Raw genomic sequence first — 25,619 nt, forward strand, 5'->3', positions numbered from 1 at the left:
AGTTTTGTATGAAATGATGTCAGATTTGGCTTTTTTTCTCTGTTTTTTGTGTTGTTCCAATGCACATAAAGGAAATAAACATGTGTATACCAAAACATTTGTAATTGCAACAATTTTCTGGGAATATTCCAGGGGTGCTGATAATTTCGGCCATGACTGTAGCTAAATGCAGTTGTACCTGTGCCATTTTAATTCAAGAAATATTATAAAATGCTGATACTTTTCCTGTGTTTTTAGGAGACAATAACTCTTTTCACTTTGCACATAATCTAGTTACTGCATATGTAGTCCTGAAAAAATACCACCGTTTCCGACCTCCCTAAGTGTGAAAATATCATTTTAATATAAAGTTTGATCATAAACAGATATAACTGATTGTGTATCGATATTATCAATTAATTATGATGAGAAATGAAGAGATATGATATTTGAGAAATATTGCACAACTCGAAGTGGTTCTAATGGCCTTTTCCTCTATCTCAGTATACGAGTAAGTCGAGGGCAGCGCACTCCCGATTGTTTTTCGATTTGCACTCATTGCCGCTAGGATGGACGCCTCACATGCTTGACTTGAATTAAGACGGCTGGAGAGTGTTGCGTTATGGAATGTGATCTTCTTTACAGATCTTCTTTTAGATGCATGCCAGCCAAAAGCCCTTGTGAATATTCCAGAGCTGCTACCCTAGAACTCTAAAGAGCTGGCATTAGTAGGACCAGTTGAACCGGTCTTGATGCTCCCACACACACACACACACACGCACACACACACACGCGCAGACGCGCGGAGACAAAGAGCCTCTGTGAGCCATCTGAGAAGGCACCGCTGGCACATTCTGTTTCTCACCCGCTCCTCTGCCGCAGCTCATCTTGTCCAGTCAGGTAAGTCCCCTGGGGGCGACTGAGGGGTCATTCAGAGCCAGCACTTGTGCTACCATCCCACAAATGACCAAGAAAGCTGGAATCTCTCTTTATGCTTGAGCCACACAAGCCTTCTTTCCTTGGAATTCTCTCTGGATATTCAATACTTTCCTCTGTGGCTGCGCTTTGTTCACCTTTCTCTTGAATGCCTGCTTTGTCAGCCTCTCTGCCTCCATCTGTATTTTCAGGGCACTGAGTAATGCGAATGCTCTCGGTGTTCAAGCTAGAAAGGCCAGTGGTGTTGTTGAATTGTAAAGTTGGCTAAAATTAAAGATGAACGCCAATGTATAAAAAACTCATGAAGCATTTTATGTCAAAAATGTCAGTGAAAAGGCGCCTAAGGAACGCCAATGTGTGGAGTTGAGAAAGCCTTCAGTCGGTCTTTCGACGACATCACAGTACCGAGAGCTCTTAGAGGGGGACCTTTTGACATTCTTGTGACACTCGACGCCTAACGGATGCTGACTCGATTATGTTGACTTCATTTGATTGTCTTTTTGGATTGAAGTGTCTGCTCAACAAAAAAATGTCAATTTAAACTTCACTTTCATTTAAACGTCAGTTGTGGTGCTGCTTTTGATAGCATCAATCATGAAATACTTGCAAATTTGTGTAGCACTAGAGAACAAGGCAATAGCAGAGTTGGGGCACCTCCGTGGTGGACCCCATTTAATGGAGCAATGAACACAAATAGTTAAAGTAATGAAGCAAACCCAAAGTTCAATGGCCACAAAGGGTCAGACTTGTAAGCGCCTCACGTTAGGAGCTCCGTCTCCTGTCCTGCCTGGCCCCGTAATGAACGCCTTCTTCCAGTGCTTAGTGGGTTATATACTGTGGGATCTGGAAGAGGTGGGGCTTCTGGGAAAATGAAGGAAGTGACCTCCGATTGTCTCTGAGGGTCCTTCAGGACTGTGGAGTAAAGGAGAGAAAGTATTAGTGACTGCGCCTCCTGCTGGTGTGGAGTGGTACGACGCACCTCATCAGAGCCCTGAAGGTGCCCAGCACTCGTAGGACAATCGGGAATGGAGCTTGATGGGTTCAGTTTGAATTTAGAATTGGGCCTGTTATGTTGCCATTAATGACTGAATCTGAGCTGACCACTGTGATGTGTGGTGCGCCCCGGGGTTTCACTCTAATTGAACCAAATTGTACAAAAGGGACAAAAATATTTTTATGCAGACACCCAGATCTCCTCACCTCTGTCAACCAATGACTGAAATCTCCTAATCTCGTATGCAGAGTCTTCAGAGCTCGAACCCGTGACGTTTCGCCTTCTCACTTCAGTACGTTCGCGTGAATTTCCAGGCTGACGTTTTGAAGCAACACAAGATCACTGCTTACTTGTTACTTGGTCTGCAAAAATACCAAAGATGTGTAAAAATAAAGAGCAAACTAAGCATAGTAGAAGTGTATCACTTTGCTCCAAATGCAATTCGACTAAAAATGTGCATTTCTGGCTGGTCAGGTTATATTTTGTATTTTATACAGTTTACTAATGCGAAAGGTCAGCGTTACATCACAGCTCACTTTGTTTTCTCCCAATTTTCTGACCTATAGCTCGGAGTTTGTCCGCCGGTCATGAGGACAGCGTCTGTCCAATAACACGTGAACACAGCAGTCGACTCACTGCGCTGATGCGTCGAGCTAATAAGCAGCTGGGCTTGTCAAAGTTTCCTTCAATGAAATAAAAGACAAAAGAGGGATGATCCTATTTGGGAACAGACACAAGCGACCAAGTCGGCACTTCTCCTCACTCCTGGGCTCTTCGACTAAACGTCAAGACGCCGTCCTCATAGATTCAGATGACTACTGATCAGTGGGAGATGAAAAATTATTCAGGTAGAAAGCAGATGCATCAGAACGGACTTTTGAGATTTTTCTCCCCCATTCTTAGAGAAAGAATCCTGTGACCTCAGTTTAACTAAGAGGCCTTAATTGTCTTTTAGGTGACCACAGTGTTTCCAAGATGACGACGCCCTTTCATTGGCTCCTGGTGGTCTTGTGGCTGCCGTCCATCACTGTCTTCTCTGTTCCTTTCCAATCCTGTCTGCATGATGAGGTCCAGTCATCGGTCTCAGTGGTATCCGCTCCTCAAACCCCAAAGAGTGGCAGCCGATTACAGCCGGCCGGCCTCTACCTTCGCCAGTCTCTGTCACCGATGCTGCCCATCCGCATTCACAGCTGGATGGCTACCAGCCAGTCTGATCTGAGTGTCAACGAGAGAGTGCGCCTGGACAGTGCCGTCAATGAAGCCACTGTGATCATCGCTAGCTTCCTGTCTGGTAAGTGACCCCGTCTTGCAGTCAGCTCCCACAAGAAAGACCCTGCTTATTACTCCTGTTTCTCTCAATATGGCGGTTTGCTTTCCTGATGCCAGCATGTCCAAAAGCCATTGATACTGTGAACAGTCAGTCAGTCAATGAGTCAACACGCCAATCGGTTTTAGTTTCTCTCCTGGTGAACACTTTGCACTCTTAAAGCGTTTATTTACATCATTCAGCTAGCACTTTTATCCAAAGTGTCTTACAAATCCGAAGTGAGGTGTGTGTTTGTCACAGTGCCTCGACAGTTGAACCCTGGCCACTGTGGTGCCCCCCCCTCAGATTCACACGGTGTTTCCAGCCCAGCCGGCCAGACCACCTGCTTTACCTTAAATCCAGCTGCCCATACGGTGGCCCAGGGGCTGGTGTTGGTGCGTCACACCTTAACTGACTTGGGTTCAAATGCCAGCCTGGTCACTGTCTGTGGATTTTTTATGTGCTTCCTCCCTTGAGCTTTAGTGGCAGTAGCCATATTGTTGTGTTTACAGAGAAGAGTGGAATTCTTAGCGGTGCAGCACACCATCACTCTCCAGCGCCATGATGCACACAAACGCATTAAGAGATGGTGCTTCATTTTATTATTCTCATTGACATCTTGAAATACGTGAGTCCATTTTGTGATGGAGTGTTGGTTTGAATATTACAGTATTTGAGTTTCATTTGTGGAAAGGCGCTATATAAAACACGGCCTGATGGATCTGACTCTGCACTTTGATGAAGAGGTGGCTCTAGAAAAGTGTCAGATGTGGCTGGAGGGCTGTGGCTCCTTCATTGACTTTCTCAGGGTCACACAGGGAAATAAGGGGGGGATTAGAACCTGTGGTCTTATTGATTAAATAAAATACAATTTAAACTCCAGTGCTGTCACCACAAGAGCACACCGTCTGTCAGTCCTTCTGAGAGTGGAATGAAAACAGGAGGATGGCAGGTAAGGTTGTGCGTGTTTTCTATTCAATAAATGGATTTATATTTATTTTTTATACATTCTTATTTATCACGGCAGTAGAGAGTTGCCATGTGTTGATTGTTGGTTGGTTACACAAGTCACAATTCCACCGTAATGTACATGTGACGTTACGACTCCCGCTACTTGAGTCCACCATTCCAGCTGCACACCCCCCTTTGCCCTCCACGCTCCTTCCTCACTGCTGCCCGTCCCAGCTGATGTCACACCATTTACACATTGGACACGTGTGATGTGTGCCGCTCAGATGTGAGGCGCATAAACCCAACAAACTCATCCCTGGCTGTTTTCGCATTTCAGTTGTGTTCGTCTTACATTGAATGCCCACCACCATGCTTGTCTTCTACTAAAGACCGTGACAAGATAGTGCCAGGCATATGTTGTGTTACTTTAGATTTGAATTATTTTTACATCAATTACACTTTCAGTGGCAGTGGGTGGTGATGATACGTCACGGATGAAGAATCCTGCAGCTGGACGTCTGTGTTGGAGTGGGCCTGCTCTCCTCATGTCTGAGTGTGCAGGTTTACCACACACGTTTACAAAGACGCCCATGTTCAGTGGACCAGCGGCTCCTTTACCCCTGTGAGTGTGCGTGCCCAGTGCTGCCATCGACGGCTTTCTCGGGAGTCCGCTCCTGGCCCCTGCTTTATATTTTTACCTTTACGTGTTTTGTTATTCTTCACTAATTATTTTAGGTGATTTCGTAGTATCGGTGTTTTTTCCCTTGCTATTTTATAATGTGTTGTGGGTTTTGAGATGTTACTGTAGTGTCTCTGTTTGCCTGAACCTAGGGGGGGCAGGCCCTCCTGATGCCACTGCTGGGGGCCTCCCCTGTCATTGCTATTGAAGAGCCAGCAGTTCACCTTCTTGTGTTTCAGCCAGGTGTGATTTTAGGTCTGGTTTGTTCATTTATGTTAATTTTACTTTTCTTAAATATTTGCATTATTCTTTTTTTTGATTGTGTCTGTGTATCTATAAATCTGGTTCTGGTTCAGAGTTTACGGAGTTCTTGTGCTTTGTCAGTTTTGAGATTTTGACCACGTTTCTGGATTTCTGTATCAGGATTGTGTTCACCTTGGACTACTTCGTATTTCTGGGCAACTCCATTTTACGTTTGTGAGCTTCTCTGTGTGAAAGAGCATTTTTCTGAAGAATAAAACGTTTAGTTTTTTATGAAATTTCTGCATTTGTCCATTCATCTAGCCAGGGTTTACCAGTATATCCCCCTCTATTGAGCTTTTGCAACATTTTGGGACTTCTGTGTCTTGGGACTCCTCGTCATAACACTTGTAATGGATGGCATTGACATTGTGGTTTAGCCTTCTGTTTTTAGCTCGTCTTTGGATTTCAAAAATTGTTTATTGTAAGTTCTTTTTCTGATTATTATATGCTTAATGGGCTTTGGGCTTTGATTTAGATTTTTGAATAATGAACTGAATTTCCTTGCTTTTAGGTTTGCCTTTTGGACATAACTTATTTGTAATTTCCTTGCCACTACTTGCCTTCTTGTTTTTGCATTTTTATTAATAAATTTACAAATATAAAGGAACACTTTTGTTATTTTGAGCCTGAGGTTTCACAGATCCTCTTTCACACTCTTGAGGTTTTTGACATTATAAACTTTTATTCTTTTTTTAATTAAGCTGATTCAGACTGAAAGCCTGCTCATTGATTTTGGGGGTAAGGCTCACTTTTTTGGTTAGGCCTCATTCTGAACCTTTCAGATAGCCTGAGTCTTCAAGGGAGCTGGACGTATTAACCCACTAGTGAACGCCAGCCATTAAAAGAAGAGATTAGGACTTAGCATGTGAATATCTGGCTCAGTTCAGGCTGGCCCAAACTTGACCATCATTTTATGCTACAGTTAATCTCAGAGAATAAGTTATCAGTGTCTGCAATGAGTTACCAAGCCATCTTGTAGGCTCCGTAGCTTGCTCAATGGAATCATAATCAGTGCAATCTTACTAAAATATCTTCAAGAGTAAAGTGAAACATTGAAATAAAGCTAAAAAGAACCCTATAATCATACGTGATGATCCAAAGGTGCTCTCACCTCAGCACATGGCTCCAGTAAGATAGAATTGTGTTTGCCAAAATGCACCCAGATGACTCTCAAGGGTGTAAATGATGAGTCACAAGGTGGTCACTGCGCTGACTTAAGTCCACGATGCTACATTCTGCAGTATGAGCTTCATCCCAGTAACCCGGTGTTAGGAATTTCTTGAATGATTAGTCATCAGAGAAGGAGCTGTAAATGCTGTAATTTAGGAAATTGTCTGCTCATCCTACCGTGAACTCAAGCAGAAGCATATCTGAGTCATGTAGCACATCCAGGATCTGAAAACCGCCAGCATAACTATGGGTGAAGGAGAACAAATGTGTGAAAATGGTCAACCAAAGTCCTGGACTGAACCCCACCAGAGTATATAGCAGGATTTGAAATGAAGTATTCTTGATGAAAAACTCATAAATGTCACCAAGTTTAAGTAGTTGAGTGAAAATTAACAATAGGATTGTGAAAGAATGTCAAGAAGCATCTTGTGGCCATTATAGCTACTCAAAGTGAAGTGAGCGGTTACTGGGGGTCATGGGAGAAATGACTGTCATATGGGACACTGCATATTAAAATATAATACTAGTAAGTATCAATGACACCACCAGCTTTTAGAAGGTGATCCCATCCCCTGTACATCACTGGAGTAAAGAGAACTGGGAGATTTCATGGCTGGTCCAGGAAACCTTCAAAAGAAAAGTGGCTAAAAAAACATAACAAAAGGTCTGTTTTTATCTAGATTCCTGTTTTTTGATTTTGTGCTGTATTTGGATTTTCTGGCTCCTGCTTATTTTGAAAGTACTGGATTTATGGTTTCTGATTTATCGGAGGTTTCCTTCCGGGGTCCTCCCTGCGTGGAGTTTGCATGTTCTCCCCGTGTCTGCATGGCTTTCCTCCTGGTGCTCCGGTTTCCTCCCACAGTCCAAAGTCATGCAGGTTAGGTGCATTGCCGATTCTCAGTTGTCCCTGGCGTGTTCTTGGGGTGTGTGTGTGTGTGCGCCTTGCAGTGGGCTGGTGCCCTGCCCAGGGTTTTCTCCTGCCTTGCGCCCTGTACTGGCTGGGATTGGCTCCAGCAGACCCCCGTGACCCTGTGTTAGGATATAGCAGGTTGGAATATGATGACTGATGACTGATTTTTAGGATTTGTTTACTTTAGGTCTTCAATTTTTTGTTTCTTCTTTTTCTTGATTTGCCTTTTGAGATCTTTTTTGTAAATAAATATTTACATATAAAGAAACTTTGTTTTGGTTTGTTCTGAACCAGAGGCTTTAAAATTGTTTTCATCTCCTCCATTATGGGAATGTTTTGAGATTGTTGTTTGTTTCAAAGCCTTAGCACTTTTGTTGGGGGCTGTGCAGACTAAACTCTAGCCTTTTGCATTTGGGGATAGGCTGTAAGGAGTGAGGCCTATTCAGGAGGTTCAGACCTATGGAACGGGCCGGCCAATCCTGGCTTTTTGTTGTAGTTTGTTTTTTAGGCCTGCTCCTCCTTTTAGCTATTTTGTTATGACAAGAATAATTAAATAATTGCTTTTGTATCTCAAAGGGGAGGGGAAAACTGAAATCACATTCCCACAATATTAAAATAAGGTTTCTTTATATTTAAAGATTTATTAACATTTTCAACAACAAGAGCAAAAACAAAAGCAGAAAGAAATAAACATAAAAGTAAAGTATGCTTAATAGTAAACCTAAACGCAACCAAAAGCAGTCCCTAATCCAGAAAGTGTAATTTTAAAAACAAAGTTCATTCATAATGATTAGTAAGAAAGAGCACTTGCAATATATGAAACCTAAAAGTCAAGAGAGAGACAAACAGCAGACATTCTCAATAATACCACAGCACTGGCATTGAAGCTTACAAAGAATTGTATTGTTCTGGCGGTGGTCCCACAGCTTCACCGTAAGGTGGGCCCTGTCCTCTTAGTCTAAATATGGCATTGACATGTAAAATAGCAAACAGAATAAACCAACTTGTAATAATTATAGGAAATCAGTCAACAAGAACAATAAAATACAGAAAGGAAAGAATATTTTTTTAATGTAAATAACAAAAAAAACAATAAAATGAATAAAAAGACACTTGAACCAAGGATAAGACCCTGACTATGACACCACATGTGCAAACAATCCTCTTTTGTACCCCGAGTGGGGCACAGGTCATCAACAAGGGGGCACCACCTTTCCTTGACCCTGGATAGCACTTCTAGGTGACCCCATGTGTATCCTGCTTATCTCGCTTTTTGCTCCGTGGACCATCCATTTTCTCTGAGGGCTCCATCTCAGGGCTTGGCATTTAACATTTAATACTGATTTCCAGGTAGTGTGGCCAAGCCATCTCCACTTTCTCGTCTTGATCTGGTTGTTGATTATATCTTGTCCAGTCTTTCTCCATATTTCACCATTGGTTGTTTTCTAATACCATTTGATGTTGGGGATGTGCCGGAGACATCTGTTCATACAAGTTTGCAGAATGTATGTGGAGATCCTGGTGGTGCATCAGGACTTGCAGGCATACGATTAAGTAGATTTCATGTTGGTGTTTAAAAATTTGTACTTTGGTGAGGCTTCTTGTGATCTCCATATTGGTTAAAGAATTTTAAAAGCTGCTGTAGCCTTCCCAGTTCTGGTGCTGATATCTTGATCTGTGCCTCCTTGGTTATTGACCATTGAGGACTGAATAGATCATTTATGTTGGGTAGAACGCCCAGTGCTGCCCGGGTGGTCTCGCAGCCTTGGAACCCCTGCAGATTTTGTTTTTTTTCTCCAGACCTCTGGAGTTTTTTTTTGTTTTTTCTGTCCTCCTGGCTATCGGACCTTACTTTATTACCTTACTTTATTCTTTGTTACTTAGTATTGCCTAATCTTATTTTTATATTTTTTTCTTTTATTTTTCTTCATCTTGTAAAGCACTTTGAGCTACATTTGTACATGTGAACTGTTCAATGCCTTCTAGATTGTCTCCTCTCATTTGAATGTTTTCAGTATTGGTGTGGTTTATCCTCATTATCTTTGTCCTTCCCTTGTTGATGTTAAGTCCACGTTTCTTCCCTGCGGTGGTCAGTGTCTCTGTCTTTTCTTCCATATCACTCGGCCAGGGCATTATCACCAGTAAACTCGGTATCTTCTGATTGGTGAATGAGCCGCCACTGAATACCTGATTTGTGGCCTGCTGTTGTCCTTGTCGTGATGCAGTCTGTTGTGTTGAGAAACAGAAATGATGACAGCAAACAATGAGAACACCAAAGTGCACCTTGAACCTCAATTCATAGCTGGCCTAGCATTAATACATTTTTTATACATTTTTATTTATTCCTAGGCGCCTTTCTAAACATTCAAGGACACCGAATAATAGATAAAGCACACATTATAAACAAAACTGACAATACAAAAGTTAAAATCAGACAGAGCAATTGTAATCAAAGAGAAGAAGCAGTCTTAAACAAATGAGTTTTAAGTTTAGATTTTAAAAGTGAAAATGATTCAGTATTTCTAAGCTCAGATGGTAGTGAGTTCCAGAGCTGGGGAGCAGAGCAACTGAATGCCATGGTGGTAAGACAGTCAAGTGGATGGAGGAAGAGGATCTAAGGGTACAGGAGGGAATGGCAACATGGAGGATGTCAGACAGATATGGAGGAGCAAGGTTGTGGAGAGCCTTAAAAGGTAGTTGGGGAATTTTGAATTGAATTCGGAACTGAACTGGAAGCCAGTGAAGCTGCTGCAAAACGGGAGTGATATGGTGACTAGAGGGGGTTCTAGTAATGATGCGGGCAGGTGAATTCTGGACCAGTTGACGCTTATAAAGATATGTGCGAGAAAGACCAAAGAAAAGGGAATTGTAATAATTCAGATGAGAAGTGACAAGGCTATGAACAAAGATAGCAGTGGTGTGGGGAGTGAGGGACGGGGGGCGAATGCGATTAATGTTACGCAAGTGGAAATATGCAGACCGGGAGATGTTACTGATGTGGGACTGAAAAGATAAAGTACAGTCAAGGATGACACCCAGACTCTTCATCTGTGAGGAAGGGGAGACAGAGGAATTATCAATAACAAACGAAAAATAGTCAGTTTGTGATTAATGTTGGTTTTGTACCAATGAAGAGAACCTTTGTTTTGTCACTATTTAATTTAAGAAAATTTGAAGAAAACCAGGATTTGATTTCTGCTATGCAATCAATAAGTGAGGAGGGTGGAAAGGAAGCAGTAGGTTTGCTAGTGAGGTAGAGCTGAGTGTCATCAGCATAACAGTGGAAGCTAATGTTATATTTACAAAAGATATTACCAAGGGGAAGGAGGTAAATAATGAAAAGGAGGGGTCCCAGGACAGAGCCCACCTGAAGTAACAGCGGTGGGTTGGGATGTGAAAGTTTTAAGCTGAACGAACTGAGTGTGGCAAGAGAGAGAGGATCTGAGCCAATCTAGTGGAGTGTGGGTAATGCCAATCAAAGAAAATCTATTAAGTAGAGTAGCCTGACAAATAAGTGGTTTGTCACCATTATAATGCTTAACCAGACTGAGCTGTCAGGCTGCTTTGCCAATTTCTGTTGGTCTCTTCCATGTCTTATTCCTCTTAGTTAGTTGGCCCATTTTTCCCTTCTGCCTGTACCCAGTGTGCCATCAGCTTTCCACTCTCCTGTATCATCTTTCACTTTCTCTCCATTTCCACACAGCCTGCTTGTTGCTTCTCCCTTTTCTCAGTGGTCTTTTTCTTTTTTCCTTCACATTCACAGTGAATCGAGTTCCAGGGCGACTGCTCCTCAATCGTGACATCAACAAATACTGCAAGTCCATCTGGAGGAACCTTAGTCTGCCCAATTACAACCGGTGAGCTGTTAACGTAAAGTGGCCCAACCTGTGAATGTGCTGACCCCTGAGCACACACATCTGCCCCCTGAGGGTTGCATGTAACATTGATTGTGCATTTTGGTTGCAGATGTGGGATTAGCAATGAGAACTACCGGATGGAGACCTGCCTGGATGTAGTGGTGAGAATGGCCAGTAAAGATTCTAGCACTGTTCTCATTCCCAGTTTTGGTTTGCTGACACGTTTCATGATAACGTTGCTCTTTTCAGATTCCAGATGAGCACCTTAGTGGTTATGCAGTGTGGTCAGCCACTGGTGATCAGCCACGGGAAGTCATCAAGGTGGATGGTGTTGGAGTCATGGATGCAGATTTCCTTCTCTACGTTCAGGCTGCCGATACTGATAAGTGCCGTAGTGAGGTAAATGTGTCCTCCTGGGCATCACAGAACAGATGATCTGAGCATCCTTGGTTTTGATGGATTCTTAAATGAAGGTAGAACACCAAGCTAGCAAAGGGTGAATATGCTGTTGGAAAGAAATAAAATGGTGTCAGATTGACCAAAGAGAGAAAGAGATGAAAAAGAGGGCAACCTTCTGGACATTGTTGGACACTGAATTTAAACAAATATAAGAGTTTTGTAAAAGATTGTATTTTTCATTTGGGTGTCCAGAGAGAGGGCACATCATGGGCTTTCAGTGTGTAGGCAATAGCTAATGGGAGTGTTGTTCAAGAGCATGATTACAGAAGGCCTCAGGAACGTTTAGGAAGTAGGGGTCAGATTTAAAGAAACTTGAGTGCTTCAGGAGGATATGAGTTTTGGAGTTCTTATAGAAAAAGAAGGTGCAGGACTGTAGCAGGAGTGAGGGTCTCTAAAGGATAGAGTCTGCTAAATAGAAGAGATATAGGTATATGAGAGAGAGAATGAGGGGGTCTTCAAGGTTGGAGTAGCTTGAACGAAATGAACCCTTAAGATTTTGGAGCATTTGGTGGTTTAGGCAAAAGTGAGCTTGGATACTTTGAGAAATGCAATACCTTTGATGGAAAACCAGGCCCATAAATGTTCATGAAATACAGAAATTCTGTGTAGGTGACCACCTTGAAGATGATTCAGACAGAAGCAGATCTTCAGTGTTCAACATGTGTTTGAGGTACTGTAGGATTACAGTAAGGAGGAAACTACCACCATTGTGTTTGTTGTCATTTCTGCTTCTTTTTTTAATTCACAGGTGTCTGAATCAAGTTGCACATTGTGCTGAAGGGTTTTGCGTAACCCTTTGAAATATTAAGAGCAGTTTCTAGTATTGTTGGTTATTTTTATCTTTGGTTTTGTGACAGAACTCTGCCACCAATTTGTCTAATGTTCTTTCTGTTAAGTACAAGCTAAAATGTCTGGAGATTATGGTTAGTACTTCAAGGCCATGTGTCCTGCTGCAAATGGTGCCATGTAATAAGAAAAACCAAGACATTTTAAATTTCAAAGCAAAACCTGAATATGCAGAAATTAAAAAGTTGTCCAATACTGCTGTCGTGCGTTGTATTTGAGGGGTGCCAAATAGTATTGACAACAGCGGCCCATGTTGCTAGTAATGTGGGTCGATGGTGGACCACACAGGCTGGTGTCTGAACTTTATGTCTAAAACAAGAGTTTGTAGTTATTTTTTATATCAACATTGAAGAAAAATTTTGACTGCAAATTTTGATTAGCAATTTGGTTTGAATTTCATAATCCTTTTGAGTTCTGCGTAGCGACTGTTCTTTAATGACCACTCGTCTGATCTTAAACCTTAAAAGACACGTCTTCAAAGCAATTGTGGTATTTATTTCTAAGTTAGAACATTACAAAAACTTTTGATGAGAACAGGCCATTCAGCCCAAAAAAGCTTATCAGTCCTCTCCACTTAAATCCCCCAAAATAACATCAAGTCGAGTTTTGAAGGATCCTAAAGTCCTGTCATTAGGAGAGATCATTTTTCTGATTGAACAGAAGTTAGGATTCATCGCATCCTCTTTAGTGTCAAATTATGGTGGGCTGCATCCCCCTTTAGATTTTCAAGAGTTTTTCTCTACTCACCTTTAAATATCATTTGAGGTCAGTGTTAGGGCCGCTGCTATTTTTAACATATATAAATGATTTAGATAGGAATATAAGTAACAAGCTGGTTAAGTTTGCAGATGATACCAAGGTAGGTGGATTAGCAGATAATTTGGAATCCGTTATATCATTACAGAAGGACTTGGATAGCATACAGGCTTGGGCAGATTTGTGGCAAATGAAATTTAATGTCAGTAAATGTAAAGTATTACACATAGGAAGTAAAAATATTAGGTTTGAATACACAATGGGTGGTCGGAAAATCGAGAGTACACCTTATGAGAAGGATTTAGGAGTCGTAGTGGACTCTAAGCTATCAACTTCCCGACAGTGTTCAGAAGCCAATAAGAAGGCTAACAGAATTTCAGTTTATAAAGCGCCCTGATTTGTGGAGTACGTCATAGGAGGTTCTGATCAAACTTTATAACACACTGGTGAGGCCTCATGTGCAGTACTGTATGCAGTTTTGGTTTTCAGGCTACAAAAAGGACATAGCAGTGCTAGAAAAGGTCCAGAGTAGAGCGACTAGGCTGATTCCAGGGCTACAGGGGTTGAATTATGAGGAAACATTAAAAGAGCTGAGCCTTTACAGTTTAAGATAAAGAAGATTAAGAGGTGACATGTCTGAAGTGTTTAAAATTATGAAGGGAATTAGTCCAACAGATTGAGACTGTGATTTTAAAATGAGTTCATCAAGAACACGGAGACACAGTTGGAAACTTGTGAAGGGTAAATTTCGCACAAACATTAGGAAGTTTTTCTTTACACAAAGAACGATAGACACTTGGAATAAGCGACCAAGTATTGTGGTAGACAGTAAGACGTTAGGGACTTTCAAAACTCGACTTGATGTTTTTTTGGAAGAAATAAGTGGGTAGGACTGGCGAGCTTTGTTGGGCTGAATGGCCTGTTCTCGTCTAGAGTGTTCTTATGTTCTAATGTCCTCTTAGCCTTCAGTTATCGCATACGCCTCTTACTGCCAGCTTGACGCCAGTGACCGTCCGATTGCCGGAGCTGTGGTGTTTTGCCGGGCCCGTCTGACAACCAAGCAGTTTAACCATCCAAAAACAGTCCTGGTGAGTAAATATGCAGTGACAGTGTGGGGGGCAGTACTTCTAAATGAATCACTTCTCATGTCTCGCATCTGTCGGTCACTTTAGACAGCCGTCCATGAACTGCTTCATGCATTGGGCTTCTCACGGGATCTGTTTGACAAGTGGAAGGACTGCTCCGACAGCCCAGCTGGTGAGTTCCAATGTCTTTTTTGATTCTTTCTTTCTCTTTCTCTCCTACTTGGACAATCAAATGAAAAGAGTGACCCCCTGAGCATCTCATTGCCGACTCTTTCTTTACTTCTTTCTCTTCTGTTTTCTTGTTTGTTTTGTTATTTTGTTTCCCCTCATATACTTGTTTTGCCCTTAAAGTTGGCATCAGCTGCTCTTCACGCAGCTCTGTAACCAATACCGACGAGTACGGCCAACTCCGGATCTACACCCAGAAGGTGATCAAAGCCATGCAGGACCACCTCAAGTCCAGCTCCCATGAAGCAGGTGGGCCGTTGGAAAATAAGGTAAGAAAAAGCAGATAATTGCCTAACTTGAATTAGCTATGGCTTTGACCACCAAGGAGATGTCAACAGCATGTGTGTAAATGTAAGATCCTCAGGAGAAAGAGCCATTCAGGGAGCCTCATGTGGTCAATTTCTAGATTCAATCCTCTTTTATAGTATGTTAGTTATTTATTTGGGCAAAATTGAATTTGCAGTGAAACTCTTTGTTTTGCTTCATACAACATAATAAATGATGTTTTGCTTCCAGGAAGAAAAGGGTTTGTTTCTTGTTTAGAAGAGTTTTCACGCATTAATTCCACAAGCATTTGCCGGTCATTTAGTGTTTAAATAAAGATCTCTAGTGAAAGAAAAAAATCACCTAGACATTGTGTTGAGCCATTAGATGTGTGTTGCCAGTTACAATGACAGTCTTGGAGAACACAATCCTAAAGATGCACAAGAGACAGAAATGAAACATGAAGCTACACTGAGTGTGCAAACACTTAACAGCAGGAATCAACACACAGGAAAAGGCGATTGCTAAGTAAAGAGTAATGTGCACAATGGTGTGTTTGGTGTGTCCTCATCTGGAAAATATGCAGCAATTCATTAATAAAAAGACACTGGACCTCTGCAATGATGTGAACGATGGGGCATAAACAGAATTGAACCTACTAGTGGGCAGCTGATTATCTGTATTACGTAGTTGCAGAAAAGAAACGCACATAAATATGAAAGTGTGGGAAAAACTTTATGGACCAGTTTTCTGCAAATAAAAAAAACTTTTAAAATCTCCTTTTAGTGAATTGTGCATTGTTCAATTGCTAAATTGCTAGCAAAATTTTAGTATCAGTTTTAAGAAACAATGCAAATCGAAAGTCATCTGTGAGCTTCACTTTCAACTTTTCATCGACAAAATGTGCAGAGTTGTTGTGCACAATCGAGATCCACTCATATTAAAATATATCTGAACACTGGCTTGCTTTTACACGGGGTACCCAATATGTCGATCACGATCGACCGGTAGATCGCAAAGGGAGTGCAGGTAGATCGTGTTGCATTAAAAAAAAAAATTTAAAACGTTAGTCTATCATATATCCGCCCTATGGAATTGGCCACTTGATTGACATACAGGCCAGTCTGAGATCTCTCTTCTTCTCACACACTGGTCATCCCGCACGCACGATCAAACATGCAAGCTACTGCAAAACTCTGGATGTGATCTAGTTAGCCTTCCAATTTATATCTTTATATAAAGAAGGGATTTTAAAAAAATTGTTTGGGGAGGGTAAGGGCTGAATGTGGAATTGGAAGAGGATTTTTTTTCTCACAATGTCACAATCGAAGTGCATTTGTCTGACGTCCGAGGTTCGATCCTCGATGAGAGGTGCAGTGGAGTGTGTACGCCTGATGAGCCCAAAATAGGGCGAAATACGTGTCGCATACTCTTTGCATTATTTGAAAGTTAACTATGTAACATTCTATGATCTGCTTCTCGCAACTGAGAGGGCACCCGTGGAGGATGTTTGGCGACTTGCAGACCAACCACACGCGCTACCTGGTAGGTAACCACCCATACAATCAGACTGTGATTCAGACTATGAATGCTATGTTTGTGTATATATATATATATATATATATATATATATATATAAAATCATTTTTAATGTAGGTACATCATTTCGACCTGGTCATTTTAAAAGTAGCTCGCAAGCCGAAAAAGTGTGGGCACCCCTGCTTTAACGCCTTCTTTCCCAATATATTTCCTGAATTATCTGTCCACATAAGATAGTCATTCTGTGGAAGAAGTAAAATGAAGAATCCTCAAATTAATTAATCCTCCTTCGTAACGTCCACGTATTCATCCGTCTGTTTTCTGTTCGACTCCTTTTTAAAATCACATGGCTGTTGGTGCCTACAATGACAGCTAACATCCGAAAGCGCAGGCTTCAGCACAATTTAAACAAGTTAGACAATGTAGACATGGCATAACATTCAGGTGCGTTCATCGACTACGTTAACGGATATGAAATCTGCAGCAGTTCACATTTTTATTTACTTCATCCAAGAGCAGGTCTGCCAGTTTTCCAAAATCACAGATCGAGCCAGCCACCGTTTTGAGTGACCAAAAAAATATGTTAAGTATAAAGATGAAAAGTTTTTACATGTTAATATATTTAATTTTTTTTTAATCAAAATGTTTTGTATTAAACAAAAGAAATAATGTTTATCATCATAGTAATGTTAAAAAAAATCTTGATTTTTCCTTATTTTACTGACACAAGCACTTAGTATGATTAGTAATGCAATATTTCAATGCATACTTAATTAACATAAAAATGAATATATGGTAACAATTTCACATGGTTTTGTATTTAATCTCATTCATAATTTCTTTTACATTCAAAATTTAGGTACGGGTGTGTTTGTTATAACTTGTAACATGTTTTATGTTTCATACAATACGACATAAAATATGTAAATAGTTAGTCGATTATACTGATAAGTCTTCATCAGTATCACTTCACTTTCAATATGAATTACACACGAGCAGCAATGTTAAGCATGAGAAACACACGACAACACAAACACACACGATTCAAACACTCAGATCCAACTGACAGTTACAAATTCATAAAAGGTGGTACACCAAGCTGTCTACAAAAATTTAGCAAGCCTCTTTAACTAGACGTTCAATATAAAAACTGAATGAAGACTTTTTTTGACAGTTTTTGCTCAGTCGGGATTTTCAGAGGCAATGCGGGACTCGTCTTGGATTTGTCAGTTGAACTCGGGACAGTCCCGTTCAAATCAGGACGACTGGCAACCCTGTCCAGGAGTCAGTTATTACATTTTTGTTTATTAAATAGTTTTGTAACCGTGAGTCATATTCAAAAGTAAAAGTGACATAAGAATGCAGTTGCACATGTTAGCAGATTCAATTAAATTCATGTTTTTTAAAAGCATTTCACACTGGGGTCTAAAAACGGAGCACAAATAGGATTGTGGTGGTGGCTCCTTAGCTTTCATAAACAGCAAACTGCAATTCAAGTGAAGTAACAATGGCACTGATTGATGTGTGTTAGTGGTGTAGGGTCTGTTACTAATTGTTGTTCAATTTTCTTCAACATAACTTTTTTGAAAGTATACCCAACAGAGTAGTATTCAATAATTAGTAACTGGAAAATATCTGTTAATACAAAATTTTGTTTGTTTCGCCTTATACAATTTCTTGTATTAGGAATTTTTTAGTTTTCACATACCCCTTGGGGTCAGAGCACAGGGTCAGCCATTGTACAGCGCCCCCTGGAGTAATTGCAGGTTAAGGGCCTTGCTCAAGGGCCCAGCAGAGTACGATCTTTTTTGGCAGTGATGGGGATTCGAACCGGCAACCTTCAGAATACCAGCGCTGATCCATAGCCTCAGAGCCACCACTCCGCCCTTAAAATGACCAACACTAACATAAAAGTGAGTCAACATTAACCTATGAAAGGAGAAAAGAAAATGAAATAAGTTCCCCATCTAGCTATTAATATTAGTTAAAACACAGTAATCCATTAAAATTATACAAATCAGTAAGAACCTGAAAAGGAACTGATTTATTGTATAACAGGAATACGAATAGCACACAATGGGCAAGAAGATCAGAGACTTGCCACGATTGGTCATGTATATCTGGGACTGAAAGATCAGGGGCTTAAGCCACGGAAGCCCCCCATCTCCCGACACCACTGTCCATTTTTAAACACGCCCTATGTTTATATCCGCTGCACCTTTTCTGTGTTATTAATTACTTCAAAAACCATTTAGCTGTAGGTTGATAATGCCGGTTCTTTTCAATAATAATATAATATTGTTCAGCTAATACAGTCTTAAATATGCTCACATAATTGCTCTCCCCTCTGATTTATTTCCAGAGAAGTCACTTTTTTGGTACTCTTATTAGTTAACTTCCCTAAAGCAGCAGCAGTGCTGTGTGAGATGTTTGCTCTGCCCGGAGTTTGACTCGCCTGCATTGGGCATTCAAGTGGCTGTCAGACGAGTAAAAGAGAAAAAATACAAGTTCAGGCATCTACTCTCAAGGTCCAATTGTAACAGTAAACTAATTCCAAGTTGAATTCGCACAGAATGCTTCTCTGTTTTGAGATGGATGAACTTGCAAATTCGCCAGTGCTTTTGAATGGGAAATTTTGAAAACTTTGTACAGCTCAATCTGTTCAAGACATCTGAGCAAAAATTAAACTGTCTTGATAAATTTCCTTGAAGAATAAGTGTGCCACATCTCAACAAAACTGGTCTACAGTGGAGAGTATTGTTTCATGTGGACAGACAGACAAGGGCTATTGCAATAGGTGCTCTGCATATTATACACGAATGCAACTAAAGAAAAATGACGGCACATCAGTGGCACCAGAGTGACAGAGCAGTCAACTCTGCTGTCTCACAGTTCCATTGATTTCAATTCAAATCCCATTCCTAATGGCCTGGTCGGAGTTAGTCCTCTGGTTTACTTCACATGTCCTTTGGCAATTATAAATTTCCCCATATGAGTCCATATTTGCCCACGAGTGTGCTTTGACATTTCTTCTAGTTTCTTTCTTGATACAGCTGATTCTTCCTGCACAGGTGACTCATTATTGGAATAAGCAGATCAGGTTACCAATAAATAGGCAACAGTTTTAGTGGCATGTTGTGGCAATGCCATCCATAAATAGAAGTATTGAAAAAAATAGAAATGGTTGACCTCATTTGTAATGCTCGATCATCAGTTCTAGTCCAGCTACAGATGTGCTCCATGTGGCCTCCAGAATTCCTCAGGTGGTCAATTTCTTGTTACAACCATTAGATTCCCTACCAGTGTGTCATGGTGGAAGTGATTAAATCATTGTGATAGACCCATTTCAGAGAAAATGCAACAAAGAAGTGAATAAATGGCTTTGTCGAGTTAGTTTGTTGCACGTTTCATTTAATATCTCAACCTTTGGAGTCTTCCCTTAGGACATCTCCACCCTAAATCTTCTTTGTAAATTGCATTACGTATTAATGCAAAGATTCAAGTCTATTTGCTCTCAGCAGCTCAGCCATGTCAAACAGATGACCACATTGACACTCTCTCGGCCATCTTCACCTGTGGTTCACGTCAGTTGATCCCCTGCTCTCCATTGTGTCTCTGTAATCCAGGATGGAGTAGGTGTGCTCTCTTCACACTGGGAAGCTCGGTTCTTACAGGGTTCCATAATGGCTGCCTCAATGGGAGAGCCGTGGCAGGTCCAGATTGATCAGATTACCTTGGCTGCCTTGGCTGACACTGGATGGTACCAGGTGAACATGAGTGCTGCAGAGTCTCTCGTCTGGGGAGCTGGTAGGTCATTTTGGATTTTATAATTGAATGCTGTGGGGTTCGGTCTACCTTAACATTGCTGGCTTTTCATCACGTCTTTCATGTATTGCAGGAGAAGGGGACTCGTTTGGGCTGAAATCCTCCTGCACTGCTGAAACCTCTCAGTTTTTCTGCAGGGGGAGGTAAGACTTTGTGAGACGATCTTCGGATGGAAACGGCAAAATCATTTCCACGAGTGAAACAGAAACAAAATAACTTGCCCTACAGCAACCTCAGACCATAGATTCAGTAGTCTATCTGTCCAGTGGGGTGGCCTGTCCGCTTGCCCATCCACAGTACCGTCACACAAGCACTCCCTCTGCTGCATTCCTCTCTCTTTCTCCTGGTTTCCCCTTTCATTTTGCAGCTGAATGCATACCAACATCTCACCACTGGGTACTGTGCTCATTGATAGGGAGCGGCTTTTAAAGTCCACACAGGAGCAATCCCTAGAACTATTAGCAAGGCCAGAAAAGCCCTAGAGCTCCCTAGCATATTTAAAGAGCCTGGCACTGTGGGTAGCTCCCAGTCAACCTGTCCTCCATAATATACAGCAGGGACCCCAACATTCTCTGAATGGATCTTGTTGGTGCCACCTATTAACGCTTGCGGCTTATCTATTCCTCTGCCCACCACTCTTGCTATTCCACAGATTAATTACTTTGAGGCCATCCTCTCTACATGAGTGGTGGTGCACTTCTTTCTGCACCATTATGATGACTGAATCTGCAGCCTCGAAGTGCCACTATAATCTGGTAGAATCCATTCCACTAATGAACATATCGCATACTCAAGGATGTCCGTTGGTTGGGGGCATCCAATTTACATTGATTTTTAAATAGTTAATGAAGAAAAGAAAACAAACAATCATTAAAATATTTTAACAGTGATTAAAACTTCTATCACAATCAACTTTACCCTCCACTACCGCATATCCCCTCTCTCTGAATTCCCACATAAGCATAAGAATAACGGTTTAGTGTAAATCAGACAAAAAAAGAGACTGAAGACAGACGTAGTGAGGCCATCTGAACAGCATATGAAGACTGACATGGAGTGAAGCAGTGTGGGTCAATGGACTAACTCCAGCCAAAAGTGGTATTTGTTTTAATTTTTTATTAACCCATTGGAGTTTCTGCTGATGGCTGAGAACATTTTTTTAGTCTCATGTTTTTAGGCAGACCGGAGATAACAACAGTAGAAAATGATGACCAACCCTAGCAACCCAAAAGCAAAGAATATCAAAAACATTATGAAAACAAAATCTCACTCTAATTGACTTGCATAATCCAAATGGGGAATAATCCAGTCGCATGTTCACAACATCTCAAAGATGTGTTATTACTAAATTTTTGTCATCTGAACTACTGCTGGAAAATGCTCTTAAGAACAAAAATGAAGCACAGCCAAATTAAAATGAGCATTTGAATTGAAGGCCCACCTTCAGGCCAGTAGCAGCTTATTCATTGGACAGCATTGTGCTTTACGTGAGATTAACATTGCAAAGTGCGATGAGAGATGAGTAGAGCTAATGTCACATTATGTGACTTTTTTGTTGTGGAGTATGTCAGGTTTGCCAATTGCAGTCATTGATTTTGTCACTGCGCCATCTCAAATTACATGACCGAAAATTACAGGCTATGTCACATTTACAGAGTGAGCGCAGATCTTTGAGAGCTGTCGTGCTCGCCCCTTATTGTGACAGCTAGTAGCGTGCTGCCTGACGGAGCCAGAGATGTACGAAGCATTAAAAGCTGCAACAAGTTCAGTGCCAATCTCTGCCTTTTTTATTTCTTTTTTCCATTTTGTTATGGTATGTAAAATATGAGACATCAGACAGACCAGCTTCTCTTCTGTTTGTGACGTTCATAGCCCTTGTGCTGCCTGATGGAGACTGTATGAAGAGTTAATGGCTGAGGTGCATTCAGAAACAGTCTCGATCCTTTTTTCTTTGTTCCATTTTGTTTTGGTACATAAAACACGAGACATCAGACAGATGAGGTTCTTTTATATTTATGAGGTTCAAAATGTGTGTTTCCTAATCCCTCATTACTATAATTCTATACATTGTTCTGCCGGATGAACGCTCATTGGTTCTCAACACTTGCACACAAAGAGCCTACCCCTCTGACATTATCCTTACCAGTCACCGACTAGGTGGTCTCGGTCATTGGGTATGTCATGTTAAAAGATCGTCTTCATGGGAGCTTATCCCCTACTGCCTCCAACTGGCTAGGATTATATAAATGAATGCGATGGCTGAAAATTGTTGGAAAAGTCATGGGCCTAAAACTAAAGATTAAAAGTTAAAGAAAAGCAAGTGAAATCAGAAAGAGAATACGGCCATGCTTGTGTATATCTGAGATGCTTCAACAAGCAGAAGGTCAATTCACCTGTTCAGTTTCACAGACTGCCAGTAAATAATCTGGAGGTACTTTTTCCATGTTATGTTTTTGGTAATGTTGCCTGTTGGTCTCCATTGACACCTGTCCTATCAAGAGATATGTCTCCATTCTGCATGAATTTTAAAATGAAGATTGAAATTTTTTTCTCAACCATTTCCACAAAACTACATGAGATAAGTAACATATAAATTAACATCAATTTCCAAGTGGACTATTCCTTTAATGCCCAAGGCTGTGGCACTGACCTGTTGCCAGACGGTTATTAACTAGTCAGAACTGAGACTGGCACTTTTCAGTACTTTCACCAGATGGGCCATTGGTCCTACTCAATGAGAGTTCTACCAGAGTAAGATTTAGGAAGGGGGCTTTCCAAAGGTCAAGGGCCAAAGAGCCCAGAGAGTTCCAAAGTGAGACTTAGATGAGCTCAGCAGCTTTTGTCCTGAGAAAGAAACACAAATGGATAAGCCATGTAAATGGAGATGACTGGGTGATATCTGGGGACAGCTTAGCTTTCAGCTAGCCAAACAAGTTTAATGGACCTGTCATCTTCTCATTATATTTTATGACAAGATTGCTGTGTAAATGGGTCAACAGGAGGCTGATCTGTAGATGGAATATTATGCACTTCCACCTGGTCCTGACTGCCCTTACAAAGGTGGTTCTTGTCAGATGAAGAACTGGGACACAGTATCCCTGATAGAACCATAGACATGCGTGAAGAACACAAGTGGGGGCTTCAAAGAGGGAAGTAAATGTCTTCCCTTAGAGGAGCATACCACCTTCAATCCATCAATAGACTTTCCCAGACTTGACAGGGAGCCATCACACAGCCTACCAGAAGCCAAAAAGAAATGGCGCACTAGCCACCTTCATGTCCAGCCATTGACATGGCATTCTTTCCCACAGGAAAGTTCAAATTCTCCTTTAGTTATTCTCTTCTGATCTTCCACCCTTTTCAGGCCTTGAGAACACTTCAGAACACGTAATCCACCTGAAACTCTAAGCATGTTTGGGCATGGCCAGTACTAGGATGGGAGACCATCTAGAAAATGCTGGGGTTGCAGCTGGAAGAGGTGCCGGTAAAGGAACCTAGGGGTGCTTACCATAAGTTCTGTGTGTGGATCCCTGTGCCTCAGTGCAGTGGAGGGGCCATTGAACTGTAAATATTGATGCCGTCCTTCAAATGAGACGTCAAGTCAAAGTCTTGACTCTCTGTGGTCATAAAAGACACCTGGGCATCCTTCGTAAAGAGCAGGGTGTATCCTGATGTCCTGGCTAAATGGCTTACCATGGCCTGGTCATTCTCGCCCCTTGATTATCCCCATCTCTTACCTGCCATCTCTCTCTGTCACTCTTTTACCGCCTAATCGCTAATGTTTGGTCAGCATACTGATGTAAGAATGGCTGTCGTTGTAACATCTAGGTGGGTGCCACACATTGGTGATGGCTAAAGTGACTCCCTACTGTCTATGTAAAGCACTTTACAAAGGTGCTATATAAATGTAATGAATTAATTATTATTATTATTGATGACCTCTTTATCTTTGCAGTGGCCCTGGCTGTCACTACCTACATTTTGACAAAGGTGTGTGTACCACTGATGACTTTCTGGAAGGATGCCGGATATACAAACCTCTCAGTAACAACGTTAGTTTGTCATTTAAATTATTTGTTTCTGTCGCTGCAGGACATCCTGCATCTTATTTACTGAAATATAAACTTTGATTTTTCAGAGCGCATGCTGGATAGAAGCGAATGGTGCAGTGGACACGACTTGGTTAAGTGGGGAGATTTTTGGTCCAGAGAGCCGCTGTTTTTTCGCCAATCTTTCCCGTGAGGTAAGAGTTCCTGCCATCTCTGTTGTATGACACGCTACATGAGGCATTAAAGTTCGGCTTACACTCAGTCATGGACGTAATGGAGCTGTGGGGATTAGACTTTAAGATAGATTTACCTCAATCTTAGATCACTGTTTCTCACCGTGCATTATGAACATGGACATGGGGATGTGGATGGGGGCACCAATTATCATTCAGGGTACGCCCGAGAATTAATGGGACACCAACTGGGTTGCTCCTTTTAATTGGCAATGAAAGTCAATAATGTGTGCTTGGAGTACAAAATGAAGGGCTTCAGTCAGCCTTGACAGTATAAAGCAACATAACAGGAGTTCTGTCCACATCAGATACTGCTTCAAAATGCTATACCACCTTTCTGGATCGGAACACTTTTATATCCTCCATGGGCAAAGGCTTTGTGGATGGGGCTAGGGGGAGTCCTCCTTGAGTGACCTCTCTGATTTATGGGAAGAACAGATTATACGGATAGCAGCAGTGCCCCCCCTTGTCCCAGAGAGGTATGGCTTATGACATCAGAGCATGAAAGGAGCGTGTGGCCCTCGTATAGAAGAGCAAACAACCGTTCAAGGCCCAAAGCCAGTGGCCTTCACAGGGAAGAAGACGGGGTGTCAGCACCAGCCCCTTAAATAGGCATACCACCTAATGCACCATCTGTGTGAAGAGAGCGTGGATATACCTCAGGTGACTGTGTAGACTGTGGACAGCTGAGTGCACGTCATCTGATTGTGGGTCAAATGGGGCGCACGGTTAATAACAGTACGGCGTGCAGTAGACTGTGAATAACGTGTAGTGAGAATGTCGCACGTGACACGTTATAATATATAATTGTGGGTAGTTTAGGGAGAATAGTGAATATTACTATTAATGCCCCTCTCTCTGTTATCAAATCTACATGTAGTTAATTCAGCTCAGGGTTGCTGGGAGCTGGTGCCCATCTTGGCAGGAATCAGTGCTGGATGGGGTGCCAGTGAATCACAGGGGAGTGTGAAAAATGTGAAGCAGACAGTGAATAATGAATGGCACCCTTGTGAAAGGTACAGGACCGGTTGTGCATTTTCAGACTGGAGGGAAGCCTGGGTGTACAGCATCTCTGGTGGTGAGTAGAGCTGGATGGACTGCTGAGGCAGATATGGGAACGTTTGGGGAAGAAAATCTGTGAATAGGAAGGTGCAAATTACGAGTCGATCGCTTTATGTGCAGTCACTTACACAGTTTGTTATGACAGGGCCATGACGACTGACGGTCTGTTGTCATTATAAGATCATATT

The 25,619-nt window shown here is 41.6% G+C and overlaps 1 protein-coding gene across 1 annotated transcript in view; it reads left to right on the top strand.

Annotated features, from left to right (window-relative positions):
* The first annotated feature begins 790 nt into the window (after positions 1 to 790).
* The window catches only part of LOC120524495 (leishmanolysin-like peptidase 2), a 31,261-nt gene continuing 6,432 nt past the window's right edge, over positions 791 to 25,619 (top strand). The window contains exons 1-12 of the mRNA XM_039746332.1: positions 791 to 879; positions 2,865 to 3,200; positions 10,992 to 11,085; positions 11,195 to 11,246; positions 11,335 to 11,484; positions 14,109 to 14,234; positions 14,319 to 14,403; positions 14,583 to 14,728; positions 19,889 to 20,069; positions 20,161 to 20,230; positions 24,043 to 24,139; positions 24,226 to 24,330. Of these exons, the coding sequence (XP_039602266.1) occupies positions 2,885 to 3,200; positions 10,992 to 11,085; positions 11,195 to 11,246; positions 11,335 to 11,484; positions 14,109 to 14,234; positions 14,319 to 14,403; positions 14,583 to 14,728; positions 19,889 to 20,069; positions 20,161 to 20,230; positions 24,043 to 24,139; positions 24,226 to 24,330 (1,422 nt within the window). The 5' untranslated portion in view covers positions 791 to 879; positions 2,865 to 2,884. The remainder of the gene's footprint in view (positions 880 to 2,864; positions 3,201 to 10,991; positions 11,086 to 11,194; positions 11,247 to 11,334; positions 11,485 to 14,108; positions 14,235 to 14,318; positions 14,404 to 14,582; positions 14,729 to 19,888; positions 20,070 to 20,160; positions 20,231 to 24,042; positions 24,140 to 24,225; positions 24,331 to 25,619) is intronic.

Source organism: Polypterus senegalus, chromosome 1, assembly GCF_016835505.1.
Source record: "Polypterus senegalus isolate Bchr_013 chromosome 1, ASM1683550v1, whole genome shotgun sequence".
In the NCBI taxonomy this organism is placed as follows: domain Eukaryota; kingdom Metazoa; phylum Chordata; class Cladistia; order Polypteriformes; family Polypteridae; genus Polypterus; species Polypterus senegalus.